The following is a 14,638-nucleotide window of genomic DNA, read 5'->3' as shown; positions in this document are numbered from 1 at the left end:
TAGGAGGCCTGGGGGTGTTGGGTTGGGGGTTGGACTTGATGATCGATCCTAGAGGTCTTTTCCAACCTTAATGATTCTCTGATTCTATAATGGATTTCCGTTGCACTTCCCAGTGTGGAATTTTATGAGTTAATCTTGCTGTCTGTTTATGGTGCTGGTTTGCTCCATAATACAGTCTCACTTTTTATAGTTCTTTTTTGAACATTTTACTTGCATTGGTAGTTTGAGATATTTACAGCTAGTGCATGTTTTACGTAAAAGGAGAATAGAAATGCTGTTTTTTCTTTAGTTGGAACCCAGCACGGATTTAAGCATGTTAAGCATGGTTTTACAGCCAGTGACTTGTCACATGATTAGATATTATGGAAACTAAATTAGTCTTTCAGGGCCAAAATGTGTATCTGTTGGTGGGTATAGTGGGGACGATCACAGATGTTGTCGGGTAATCTGTGTTTTAGCTATAATATTCTTGGAAAGTCCAACATTCCTTATAAGAACCTTGGCCTGATTTAGTGTTTCATGAGGTCTCAATTATATATAAAAGAGAAATTAACTAAAACAGTGCCATGGAAAGCAATTTGGAATTCCTCAGATCAGACATGTTCTCATGTTTCCTTTGGACCTGTAAGATTTCTGAATTTTCAGTCCATTTACTAATCGGCCTCTCTGTTGGCTTTAGGGAGTAAGCTTCCATCATACTTTATTCTAGGCTGATTTTTTTTTCAGGTTTTCAATGATCTGTAAATCCTTTGAAATAACCAGTTCTCACTAGCGCTTGACTTATTGCCTGGGTTTGTTTTTTTTGTTTGTTTGTTTGGGTTTATTTATTTATGTATTTATTTGTCTTTCTTTTCAAATAATGGCATGGGCCATGTTTGCTGGCCTGGTTGTGCTGTCACCCATCCATCTTGCACACCAGTACTGGCTGTGCTGACCCATGGGCAAAGCTTTATTAATGCAAAGGAACCTTCAGCCTTTTGGAGGTGGTTTCTCAATGCTTAGGGAGGTCTTTGCTAGGAAAGAAGTATAATGAAATATAACGATATTGGCCTAGTGCTTAAGTCGGAAGGCAAAACTGTACAAAGTTTCAGTTCAAATGTTTTAAAGAAAATGGGTTTATTTTTTCTTAAGTATTCCTTTGTATTTGTTGTGGTAAAAACATAGCAGTGTTGTGGCTATGGCTGTAGAGTGCCTTTGCTCGAAGCCTGTTTTCTTCCAACGCTGGAGGAAGAGATGTCCTCTCAGGCTCGTTATTTATAGTGGTATATGCTAACTGTCAGCATTGGAAGTGATTGTCAGAAAAGGTCAATTTTAGAGAAATTAGAAGATGAAGAGCAGTGTATTTTCAAGTCAGATCAACATTTCACTGATCAGACGTGAATTCCTCAAGAAGTTGGGGGTAGGACTGAGAGTGGGGATCAGGTCTAATGAAAACCAGTAAATCATGGTCTTCCAGCAGTGAAAATGTCAGCGGTGACATAATGAAAGTTATATATCGTGGCCTGTGGAATGCCAGATGATTCATGTGTGAGAATTAAGCAACTGGTTAAATCAGGGGGGTATATTTTGAAAACTATGTCTGCTTTTAGCATGTTCCGTAGGTGAGCGTTTAAGGCAGATGAGTTGGAGCATGATTTTGAGGTATTCTTCAGCTATGCTGGAGATAACATCTCTTAGCTGGCAGACACTTGAATTACTGACGATACTCCATAAACACTGTACTTTGGGAAAGTGGACTTTGTAATGCCAAGATGATGAGGCATTTGGATCTAGCAAAAGGCAGAGCAGATGAAGAGATAAACGAAGGAGCAGAAGAGTCTGCAGTGAAGCTTTGTCTCCAGGAGGTGAGAGGTTTGCTGGAGCAGATTGAAGATGGAGCGGGAGGAGGTCTGCCTTAGCTCCCAGTTACTGATATCGAATACATGATTTAATATCATATATAATATTTGCCATCTGGTGAGCTAATGATATTAAAGCATCTCAGCTGAATGACACGGACAGTGGCAGAGGTGACGGTGCATGGCAAGGTGGTGGGCGGAAGGTGTTAACAAAGGTGTTGGGGCAAAAGCACGGGGCATCGGGACGTGGGGCTGGTTACAGATGAAGGCAAAGGCGGGGATGAGGATGCCAAAACCCCACAGAGGCTGCCTGACCACCCTGCATGGGAGCCTGCACCAGTTGGGCTTATCAGAGGTGCAAGACCAAAGGGGTGACAACTCCTACATTGCAGAGATGTTCCAGAATGGAGGAAGAAGGTTTTTTTTTTTGAAGTTTAAAGCTTAACTCATACCAAGTAGGAGTTGTGTTTTAATTCATGTGCCAGAGATTGGTGAAGTTGCCAAGCAATACGCACTGACCCAGCATGACCAGCTGCAACATGATCTATGGAGGTGCGTGCTCCAGTTTACCCCAGTGAAGCAAGTCAAGCGAGACCCATACCTGTTTGTACAGGTGTGCCCCTGTGCGAGCGGGGCCGCGGAGGCAGGAGAGCAGACCCACTAGCTTCTGCCTTTTCCTCGTTGGGGGGTGAAGGGTGAAGAGTCACAGTAAAACTGCTCAGTGAATGTGGCTTTCTCTCCATCCTGGACAACCTAACCTCTTCACACCTCAGCTCCTCTTCCTTTTCTCCGCTGGCCTCAGGCAGTGCCCGGCCCTTTGTCCTGGCTCACAGGCCTTTGCTTTAGTGCCCTGCGCTCTCCTGATTTTTTTGTTTGTTCAGTTTTTATTACCAGTTTTTATTACTACCTGTGATGATGGGCACCAGCTGGTGGTCCCGTGGCTCTTAGGACCTAGCCCAGAGTCTTCCTGTAACATCCCCAGTGGTCTTCGTCCCCCCTTTCCTCTTAGCCCTTTTTAAGGCAGCTTTGTTCACGTGTGCATTACTTCTGCGACGAGGCTAAATGAATGCATAAATATAATTTTTTTATTTTGGGAAAATAACAGCTAGCCGGGCACTGTAGTGTCAGGGAGGTTTACTTTTTTTATCCTTTTGCACTGTTGTTGTTTGAAGCTAACCACGAATCGACACAGTAAATAACTGATGAGCTCCAGGTAATTATTTCTGGAGGGTTACAGTGACAATTGGAAGAAAAAAACAATGAACAACCACAAAGCAAAACAAAAAACCCAAACCAACAGCAAAAACAGCCAAAAAAAAAAAAATCCTTTTCTGACACTGTTTACAAATGACTAGGTCTGGTTTTGTGAGAAATCCAGGAGGATCTGAGCCTGGTTTTGCGCTTGCAGCGATTCTGCAAGTGTTTACCTCTGTGCAGCATCTTGATTTACTGTTATTAAAAAAGAACAAACATAAATATATGCATTAGCTTTATGACATGTTAGTGGATAATTAATGGTCATGGGAATGTTTTCCTATTTAACTATGTCATATAGCATCAGTATTTTTGATGAGAAAACTGCATTATGCCCATATCCTTGATCATGCAATTTGTACACAGTAAAATGGAGGAATGATTGACAGTGATTAGCTATAAGTGAAACGTAGGGAGGGAACAGAGCGTGTATGAAAACCAAACAAAAAAGCAAATGCACAAGGAAACTGGTACAAGAGCGAACGAATGTGCCTCTGCTTTAGCCTTGGAGTTTTCTGCCTGCAGTTAATTTACTCTATAAGTAGTTGCCTCTAAACCGAGCTCTGAACAGCAAAGTGGTTCAGAAGGATGAATCAAAACTAGCATTAATTCAGCTATTCGGCTCGCGCTGTGAATTGCATATACGCAGGTGCAGCAGACTCTGCTGCTCCGTTAGGCTCCCTTTGAGTCCGGTTGCAGGGCAAGTTCATCTGTACGTTGTAATGGCATTCACAGGGGCGGGAGGCTACTGCAGGGGGGCTTTTTGTCAAAGCAAAGGGTAAAGAGCTTTCTGTAGGGAGGCAGATCTGTCTGCCGCTCAGCTTCGCGGGCCAGGTATGGGCGGACAAGTACCAGGGAGCACGCTGAGGTCTCCTTCTCAGCTGAAACCCATCAGTGAGGTGTTGGAAGCTGGAAACAGTCATGGGGAGTGGTGGCGAAAATGGGGATGGCATTTTATAGCCTCCCATCATGGTGGAGGCGATTGCTTTCTTTTAATTGGCCTTTTGTTTTTCACCAACAAGTCAGAAAAATAAAGGAAGTAAATGGCTTTTTCTGGGAGGAGAAGTGCCAAGTAATTAATTGGCCACTGAATTCAAATAACACTTGAAAGTCATATGAAGCAGGGGGGTTGTTTGTTTTGGGTTATGGTGGGTTTTGGTTTTTTGGAAAAGCTATTGAAAACCTGAATGAATTAATGATGGCGCTGTTTGTTTACTCCATGGATTAACTAGGCAGCTGAAAGAACACTAATTGGTCAGTTCTAATATGGGTTTCTTTTACATGACTTTAATGACGTGTAGCTTTTCTAATGTTTATACCAAATAAAGATGCATTACAATCGGAGGGATGGCAGTGGAATAACTGAGTAAAGCTTTACGAGAAAAGTACCTGAATTTCAGTACACATGATTTAAAAAAAAAAGTGAAATCAGATTAATTTTGCTCCTTTAATGTAACTAATCATGGAAATTTCTGCCAGGGAGAGGTTTCCTACAAAGTCTTGTAGTCCTTGTGGAGCAAAGGGTGGCAGTACAATAATAAAATAGTGCAAGAGAAAGGTCTTACTTATTTTGATGCACAAACCAGGTTTTGGGTGCCACCTCTGACTCAGCTAGATGTGAACCCACACAAACATGAGCTACTTTTTTCTATCAAGAGAAAAATAAGGATGAGATACTTATCTAAAGGATCGTTGTGCGAGGCTTGGGTCATTGTTCGTTAAACTTTATGTAGGTGCCATGAAGTATAGCTGGGAACGGTGAGAAAATTCCCAGTTATTTCCCTGGGGGTTATCGGTGCGGTGTCTCCTGCAGCCCAGATTGAGACGCGCTCCTTGGAAATGAGCAAAACCAGACGTGTTGTCCTCAGACGTGTCCCCTCCCTTTGTGGCTTGCTGATATTTTTGTTGCCTTGTGCCAACGGGAATTCACGTGTGGGTCGGGAAATAAAAAATGGCATGAACTCCGGGTGAACTGCCAAGGGAACAGAGCCCTTCTGCAGCCTGACCTACGCGGGTCTGGGGCTGGAACAATACCACCTGGTGTTCATTAACTACTACATAAATATGTTAAATTGTGTGTGTGGGGGGGGAACATGGCACTACAGAGTGGATGGTTAAAGCTGGGGGTTCATTAATATCTCACCCGTCATGAGGAATAGTAATGGCCCAACCTTGCTTTCGCTGATGTTGGTGAAAAAGCTCTCGTTTCTCTTCCACAAGGGAAAAGCTCAAGTTTTGAATTATTTCATAATAATAAAATCTCATTTCCACAACGTCGTGTTTTCGGGGCTGATCGCTGAACTTCTACAAAGCTTGCCTTGGGTCGATGCCGAGCAGCCTGTGACTCGGTGCCTAATCTAGCATGTCAAATGTGCGGGGTGATGTCCGAGAAGAACTGTCACAAACCGCTCTGGAGAGCTGAGGGGGAAGGCATCAGCAGAGCGAGGACACAATGGTGCAGATTGATGTATGGTTTTATTAAAGCACAGTTTGTTGCATGACGGGCAAGCGTTTCGGCTCAGTCTTTAACGTCTTCTGCTGTGTTTAATACAAGAAATTTCTTGTTGTCAATACTTTTGGTACAAAAATGCTGAACCTAGCCTTATAGAAAAGTGGAAAAAATAAGTATTTTCATTCAAAGATGCTCTTTTCACCAATTAGATTTTGAGATGTCACTAAGCTGTTGGTTTGGTTTTTTTTTAATTTGGCCCAAGCATGCTTGGTTAATTGGGTTGAACTCATTTTTGTAATCAGAAGGGTTTGGTGCTTTGGCTCTCTGCTTTGGTCTCTCCCCAATTATTCTGTGTAACAGCCTCCTCTCACAGCCAGAGCCGTAATCCTGCCCATTCGAAAACGACGGGTTTGCTTGGAGACCTTTTTCTGCAAAAACCTACCAACCCTCTCGTGCAATTTTTTACAACCTGAAATGTTTGTTGCTGTAGCACAAACAGGCTGTTCTGTGAGTTTACCCAGGACTGACCTTAGGCTAAGCAGTCGTTCCTTTGATCCTTTAGAAATACTGAGTTTGTGCTGATGATCTTCCTGGTCTCTAGACTGTCCCAGTCTACTAGACTTAATAAAAATGTAACCTTAAAACCTCAGCGGGCTCATCTCGTCTTTTAAAACTGCTGTGTATATGTATATCTGCTAGCCTAGTACGGAGACCAGGAAACTATTTTACTGAAGTATTTCATGTCTTAGTTGCAGATTAGATCATTTGCCATCTATCTCTTTGCAAGCATGGGGTACGTTCTCCTGTTTTGTTTGATTTCACTTGTCTCTTTGGCGTCTCTGACTCTTTGCCTACATATATTTGGTAACATGTTGCGATATTTTTTCCTAGCAGATGCATTGCACAGTGGTGTTGTCAGTGCTTCCCCATGTTTTAAGCGTAATTCTCTTGCTTATTGGGTAAATGTAAATAGTAAAGATGGTCCAGGTTGATCCCAACTGCTGTTGCCATGCTGAGCCTCACCAAAATTTAACTTACTGAACAAGCTTAGGACCTTGTTCTACTTTTCCCTTGGAGAGCACCAACACCTGCCCACTGCCTGCACCATTTCATGGGGTGTCTGCCAACCCTGGGCCGCAGTCAGAGCCTCCCTGTCCTGACAAAACCTTCCCTGGGTGCCCTGGGGCCAGCTGCACGGAGCCTTGCACCTTCTTCTTCTATGAGACTTTCACAATGAGCAGAAAGGAGCCGTACGCTATGTGTCGTCCACAGAAATAGCATCCCTGCCTTGGAGACAGGAGCCCTTTCAGCGGCCCCGGTGAACCTAAATGTTTATTTAGGAAATAATTTACGCGCTCTCTTCCCCTTTGCAGAGGGACCTGGCCACTGGAGCTCGATGAGTGGGTTTTTTGCTGCTTATTAGCAGGAAAATCCCAGGATTTTTGTGCTCACGCATGGTTTCCTTATCCTCCGTCTGCATGGAGCCGGGCTGTCTGGGGGCTCCGTGCACACTGAGGTCAGCCCATGGGCAGTGAGACACGGGAGGGGTGGGTGCCGCCTTCCAAACTTCCCAAACTGAGCCGAATCCCGATCTTACCCACCCCGCTGAGTTCAGGGCTCGCTGCCCCTGCTGCCTCTATTCCACGCCATGCAAAAGCCTGGGGGACCGGTCTTGAAATGATTTATTAGGTCGTCCATGTCCATCCTGCTGCTACTTCAGAAGTGCTCAGAGTCACACTCTTGAATATTACATGTAATTTTAAAAGAACTAGTGTCCCTGCACCACTGTGTGTTATATACGGTGGAGTGAAGTGGGAATGAGTTATGTCTAACCTTGAATATCTCGTCTTCCCAGTTTGACAATTAATTTGCATAAACTGTATTTTCTCATATGAACATCATGGCATGCCTGGATTGTAATCTAACTTTTTTCTGTCATTTATGCCAAATACTAAGTATCTGAAATACTCGAGTGGAATTCATCTGTTTTGTCTCTCCTCTGAGTTTATCTGACGCCAAACTATCCTCTGGGGATGCATGAATGTAAGTGATGTTTTACTACAACTCATTAAAAGATGAAGGGTTTGTACAGGTCCTAAGAAAAGTGAAGCTTTTCTTAGTCAGACAGAAAATATAAATAATACTGGTTGAAAATAGAAGCAATGTGGGACTTCTAAAATAATCTTGAAATCGCATCTTGTTAAAGATCAAATTGCATCCGAGGGAAGATGGCGTGAGAGGGAACATATTGTACCCCCCTTCACTTCCCCAGGACGTGGGCTTTTAGCTCAATGAAATACAGGCTTTGTAATTAGTAGCAAGGCGATTAGATCATCCACGTTTCTGGGAGTAATTTGTGCACTAATTGTGTTCGGTTGTTTAATTACTCTTGCTTCTGTAATTGAGGAGAGGTAGCGAACCCCTTTGCAAGAGCTCCCACAGGCTTCTTAGAAGTTACATGTGCTTCACTACATCCCATATTACAAGGAGGGTGACATATATTTAACCATTCCCAGGGCCAAACCCCAAAGAAAATTCTCTAAATGGCAAGTGGAAAGAGGCTGGATTTTGAAGGCAATTCAAATGAATTCCAATTTTTGTTCAAAACTTTTCTGATGTTTTTGGTAGGAACCAAAAGGGAGGAAATAAACAGAAGAAACAACAAAAAAAATTGATGTTAATAATTCAGCAGGATAGGGAGGAAGGGGGAAAATTGCAGTTAGAGCTGGTAAAGTTGCAAATAGTCTCTGGCATTGCTGTCCAGGATCCTGCACAGCTGGTAGGTGGGAAAACTTCCATCGCAATCCGGATTTCTGTTTGGGCAGTGATGGCATTCCGGAGATGGAGATCTGGGGTTTAGTTTTCAACGCTGTAGAGAGATGCAAATGAATACGTACATTAGAGTTGCGGTAGTGGAAACTCCAACCCGTGGCTTTATGTAGACTGGAAGAAAGGCAGGAAGACATGTAAAGAACAGTGAATTAACTCTTGCATTTGTTGGGGAAGTCACAGTGGTGATGTGCGTAAGTTGGAACTACGGTTGGGTAGGCTTTGCATCACGGAACAGATCTTCCAGCATTGCCACGCTGGTTGTAGCTGCTTTGACTTGGTTTATCACTGATGAATAATCATCAAACAAAGTCGAAGGATGGTCCAGCTGACCTTGCACAGTGTAACTCGCAAAAGCAAATTACTTGTGCTGTGGTTTCTCCAGTTTCTGACAAATGTTGCGACTTTGGCGTGCTGCGCTTCGATACTTCAGGGCTGATACGTCTCCTGCCTGCTGAGAGGGAGCTTTTGCTGGCTTTTACTGTTTTATCTGTCTGAAAGAAGTGTTGCTTTAGGGCACTGTGAGATGGAGGCTCTTCCAAGTGAAGAGATAAGAGAAAATGCCTTCAAGATGAAATAAGGTAGTAAGCTATAAAACTTGGAGATGTGGCCCAGACATTGAGGAGGAGATGTAGGAGGAAGGTGCAGCCAAGATGTCAGCAGAAGCATCAACCTCATGTGAGACCGGGCAACCTCCATCTGTGTCAGACGTCCAGGGAGAGCAGGACAGTGCTTCCTCTGCCGCGGAGGGAGATGGAGGGGCACCGAACACCACAGCATCTGCTGTACTCGCACGAGGAGGAGAACCACAGAAATGCTGCAAACCAGGAATTCCTTCATGCCTCGCTTTGGCCAAATGGTTGTAGGGGAAGATTTGGTGTCTGACTTGTTTGGGTTTTTATTTTCTCCTGAAATGCTGCAATGTTTGCAGCCTTGCAGCTGGCAGCAGCCCAGCTCACGGCCATCGGTGAAGGCCAGCTAGCAGCTATCTACTGAGCTTGCGAGAGGGACAGGAGCGACAAATGCATCCTCACAAATAGCTGTGCTCTCCAGCGACGTGCCTCCCCCAGAACCGGAGGTCTCATGTTTGGCAGCGCTTCTGCTCGAGGGCTCCCCCGGCCCTTCCTTGGAGGACGGGGGCCTTCCGTTGTCCCCAGCGCTGGTGACGGAGGGGATGACATGTCGCCACCCTAATGAGACCTGACAAATGGGCAATTGGGCTGCTGCTTAGGGAATTTAATGGTTAATTTCCATAGCGCCGTGTTAGGGCAAAGGGCAGGAAGAAGTAATCCTGCTGCAGAGCGGGGATGGGGATGCCTTTCCGTCTGAAAGGTGCTGGTGAAGCTGGAAAGATTGAGTTAACTAGGATTTCTGTGTCAGTGCCCAAGACCTTTTATAAACAGACTGTATGATCTAAATACCATGTGACTATTTCCCCTAACTGCAATCCGGTATCAAATTCAGAGCGGGCCATGCCGTTCTCTGTTAGGTTGGTGCGTGCACGCTGCTATGCACGAGAGGCTACTACAGCTGGAAAGGAGCCGAGTTAATTCAGAAGGAAAAAATGCGTGCCCGTGTGCTGGAGAGCAGCAGTTTAGCACTTTACTAGCTGATATGGCAGCAATCGCTGTTTGAAAAGGTATTTTAGTACAATGTTTGGCAGTTTTGGCTGAAAGCCGTGACCCAAAAGGGGCTTGTGAGCAAGAGAAAAAGTCTCCATGCCCTTGATGAAGCTTCTTAGGGCTTACAGGCTTCACGAAGGCCAGCCATCTTTGCAGAAAACATCATTTTTGGATGATTTTGGGGAAAAAAGTGTAACTGAAAACAATTTTTTGTCGGCCATCTGCATGTTTTAAGACAGCGCATCCGTAGATACGTGCATTTCCTTTAAAAACAAAAACGCAATTACGTTTTGGTTTTATGTGTGGGCGTAAAAGCAGAGAACGAGCATGCTCACAGAATTACTGTGCTGAGCAGTAATTATTGATTAGGTTTTTATTCAAAATAGTTTTTGGTATTTCACTCTCTGTGGAATATTTTCTCAGTTGGACGCAGTGTATTTGTACGTGTATTCTTGTCCCCTGTGAAAGACAGAACTAGGTGTGCCCGTGTGTACATAGTCAAAATATTTGTGAAATATTGAGTACTCAAGTTGCTTACAGAAGGTGCTTCTGTCTCCGCAGAAATATCTATTTTTACACTATTTGTGTATGAAATGCCCAGGTAGAACACGCTTGCTGTGAAGAGCAGTGACTGTAACGGTGGCAGGCGTTTCGTTCAATAAATACTTTCCACTTCAGCGGCCGCCGTAGTTCAAAGCAGCGGCCGGGCTGGCCTTGCTCTGGTCTGATCAGGGATGTTTTGTAACACAGAGGGCTTTTTTTTTTTAATTTTAATTCCTTACCTATAATTAAATCTGCTTCAAACGTATAAAATAGAGGTGGGGAAGTGAATTCTATATATTCATTTGTGGTTCCTGCAGCTCGTTAGAAGCGGTGTTGGCAATTAAGCTACTTGCAATTACAAGAGGCACGATGTGCATATTTTTAGCGTGCAGCTGGATGGTTTCTGCCAGCCTTTCAGGCAGGACTAACAGCCACTTGTCTTCTGAATCTGACGACGAGGCAAGTACTAACAGCTACGCACGGACATTTGGAGATGGGCTGAATAAGCAATTGATCCCATAAAAGGGAGCGTGTATTATAGAGGGAAAACTGGTGTCCTCAACTGGAAGACTCTGATCAGAGCTGTAAATACAAGTGCTTTTTGTGATTACGATGAGAAAACCCAACAAATTCATTTTTAAATTATACTTGGGAGGAATTCTTGCTGTTATTTTAATCTTGTTATGTTTAAACTTAAAATATTGCTATTTGTCCTTTCTGTTGATAACCTACGTTAATCATAGGTTGCTGCTGAGAGTCTGTGTTGAGCTATGAGAAGCTCCTCTCATTGGGATGGGGGTCCTAATTTTTTTTGTGCTCTAACGCAGGATTGCTGCTGAGCCCCTGCGAACCGGCAGAGTTTCACTGCAAACTGCTGATTTCTTGAAATTAATAACGGGGCTTGTAAAATCTGCTTTGTTTTGTTTGGGATAAAAAAAAAAACAAGAATCCAGCAAGCCCTCTGTCCTCCAAGCCTTCATTATCTCAACAGGATGAATGTTAAGCAGTTTCCACATGTGAAACCCACTTGCCGCTTGAGTGGCTCTGGTCAAGCAGTGAGCGGAGAGGCTGATGTGTGGCCGGTGATGGACTGGCCTCCTCCTGCGTAGGAAAGGAGAGGCTCAGCTCAGGAGTCCAAACACACCTCGTGTCCTTGTGCCGAGCATCGTGTGTGACTTACGTGACGTACAGACACGTGTCCCAGAAGCAAACGCTCCCGGACTGGAGCGCGTCTACCCGGCGCCGTTGCTTGTGCAGCTGATGGCTCCTGCTGTCCTCGGCTCAGGAGCGTCAGGGCAGCGCCGGCATTTGGCCGGCTCAGCTCCAGGCCCGTGTGTGTTTAGCCATGAGGAACTCAAAAATGTGAATGGTCCTAAATCCACACGTGTACCCAGCTCCCTCACCGAGGTGGGCTTCGGCTGGCTTTGCTTGGGGCTCCTCCTCCAGACCCCAAAGGGAGCTGCTGGTCCCATTTCTTTCATCTTTCACGTGGCTGGGAGAGGTTTGTTTTATTTCCTTTCTGTTTCTAACCAGGATTTCACTTTCCCCTGGCCGATACGCATCTGTGGATTAAACCCAATGGAAATTGGCATTTCCCTCTTTGTAAGGTTAAAACAACAGAGTTTAATGCACCATGTTGTGTGTTATCTGTTTCCCTCACTATTTTTTATGGATTTCATGGTGTTTTAATAAAGGGCTGTTTTCAGATAAGAGCCAAGGATAATGACAGCCCCCCCGACGGCCATTGTGCTGCTCGTCCTGTTGCTGTGAGACAAACATTTGGAAGCAGAGGTGGAAGGTTGCGTCACTGCCCCTGGAACATCTTTCCTGTAAAAAAAAAACAAAAACCAACCCAAAATTGATTTATTAAATAATAGCTACCACACTTTCGAAGTTGCTTAGGAAATATCTGGGTATCACAGATCTCTTGGTCAGCCTGAGTGGGAAAAATACCCCAATGCTGTGTGTGCTGGATGGATGCCAGCGGCCGGGGGAAACCGGCGGCTCCTGCCTGGCTCGGCAGCCGCCTCCTCTCGGGCCTTTCCTGTCCCATTTGGTTTCTGAGGCACGTTTTCATCATTTTTAAGGAACTGTAATAATATGAGATGTGTATTTAACGATGTATGAGTGTTGTCTGTTCCTGGAGGGCTCTGCACAGCCTGGGTGCAGGGGTTGGGATGCTCCTGAAAGCTGCTGGTTTTTGGGATGGCTTCACGAGTGGTACCACGGGGGTATTTGTTTCTGCTTATATTAGTTCCCTTCATTGAGGGATGTGGGGAAAATACCCTGCATCATTTGTCACAAAGGGAATAAGACCCTTTGGAGCACGGATGAGGAAAACGCAATAATTTTTTTTAGGAGACGTGGGGGTGTTGGGTTGACAGTTGGACTTGACGATCCTAGAGGTCTTCTCCAACCTTAATGATTCTATGAGTCTATGAATCACTTTGTTATTAACAGCAACCAGCTGAAGTTAGAGATAACCTGAAGCAGCTGGAGCTCCTCATCTTTCCTGAGATACGTGGGAAGTAACGCGGAGCTTCTGGTTTGACAGAAAGGTGCATTTTAGGAAGGTGTGATCCCTTGTTGGAGTGTGGGTGGAAGAGCCATTGCTGCTCGCCGGGCATCCCGACAGGTGTCTGGCTACCGTTTCCTTTCTTCCCGGTCTAACTGTGCAGTTTTCCAGTATTCTCTAAAAGCAGTTAAACCCCGTTGCAGTGCAGTTTCCAATGACTAGCAACATCCTACTGAGGTTTTTGAAAACCAGTCGCCAACCAGTTAAATTGTGAACAGTGACAAACGTGACCACCCTTCCCCTTGGCTCCCATTTGCAGCTCTCTCGCTGGGAGAGTGTTTGCCCGAGTCCTCTTCCCAGGCGGTGCCAGGGATGTCACTGAAGCCGAGCCAAAGTAACGGCACCGCTGCCCGCCCCTGCGGGGGGGCAGCCGAAGGTTCACGGGAGCATCATGGTTTTGGTGAGGTTGGGCTGCTGGGGGCCGAGGTGGTGGCTGGGCTCCTCGCGGGTTTGCTCTGCTCACCCCTGTTCTCTGCTATTGCCCAGGTGAGGGTTTTCGGCCGCCGCATGAGTACGGCTTCGCCCGGCGATGGCCTCGCAGCCCACGCCGGCGTGGGTGCTGCTGCTCAGCCTGCTGGCCGGCTGCCTGCCAGCCGCGCAGCCCAGGGACTTCACCGTGAAGGACATCGTCTACCTCCACCCTTCCAGTAAGTCACCTTTGCGGGGGCTGCAAAGCCACGGCCGGCTGCGGCATGGGGGTAAGGGTGAGGGAGAACGTGTGTTAAGGCAGCAGAAACATTGGGGTTGAGCCGAGTGCTGAGCAAAGATTAAATAATTATCCCCAGTACTCATGAAACTCGTTGATATAAAACCAAACTGTTGCTTCCCAGAGGGATTAAAGGACAGATAGGGTTATGGGCCATTGCTGAGTATGTCAGGAGCTTTTTGTTCACTGTTTTCTGTTCCAATACTCTGCCTGGCCACAAGGCCAAGCCCCCCGGCCGCACAGCTTGCTCAAGCACATCTATAGCTGTGAGCAAGGGCCAAACGTGACCATTTGCAGCTGTGGCACCAACTCCCTGAAGCAATGCTGTAGCAAAGTTATGTATCTTTACATCTTCCATGGACTGTCCTTTCACTAGTTTTGTTCACTTCATCAGCCACAACCTTAATTAATCCTAGAAGGAGAGCTGTGCTGCCATCTGTTCCCAGTGAAAACTCGTCCCCTTTCTGAATTTGGCTGAAAAATTTATATTCTGTACAAGCAAATTGAAAGTCCAGTTTTATGCCATATCTGTGACCTGCTAGAGGTCCAGGGAGAGAGCAGTGAATTTAATTCGTGCTGTTGTGTTGTCCCACCCCAAAGCTGCTCCTTGAGGGCAGCACGAGCCCCACCAGAGATGCTCCCAGGGGACTTGCTGGCCCTTACCCAGAGGAGCTCTGGGGAAACAAGCAGTGAATGCCTCTTGCTTCACCTCTCACACCCGAACGGGGTCTGGCCCAGAGCCCGTGGGCAAGGGGAGGAGGTGGAGAGGAGGGAGAGGTGAGATGTGGCCTGTGGGGCTGCGGAGGTTCAGCTTACTTC

At 45.6% G+C, this 14,638-nt stretch overlaps 1 protein-coding gene across 6 annotated transcripts in view; it reads left to right on the top strand.

Annotated features, from left to right (window-relative positions):
* Positions 1 to 14,638, top strand: part of LYPD6 (LY6/PLAUR domain containing 6) — a 67,733-nt gene that overhangs the window by 44,646 nt on the left and 8,449 nt on the right. For all 6 annotated transcript variants that reach the window (XM_064450988.1, XM_064450990.1, XM_064450989.1 and 3 more), the window contains one exon: positions 13,600 to 13,760. In XM_064450988.1, the coding sequence (XP_064307058.1) occupies positions 13,643 to 13,760 (118 nt within the window). In that variant the 5' untranslated portion in view covers positions 13,600 to 13,642. The remainder of the gene's footprint in view (positions 1 to 13,599; positions 13,761 to 14,638) is intronic.

The sequence above is a fragment of the Phalacrocorax carbo genome, chromosome 5, assembly GCF_963921805.1.
Source record: "Phalacrocorax carbo chromosome 5, bPhaCar2.1, whole genome shotgun sequence".
In the NCBI taxonomy this organism is placed as follows: domain Eukaryota; kingdom Metazoa; phylum Chordata; class Aves; order Suliformes; family Phalacrocoracidae; genus Phalacrocorax; species Phalacrocorax carbo.
This window is presented reverse-complemented; position numbering and strand designations above follow the sequence as displayed.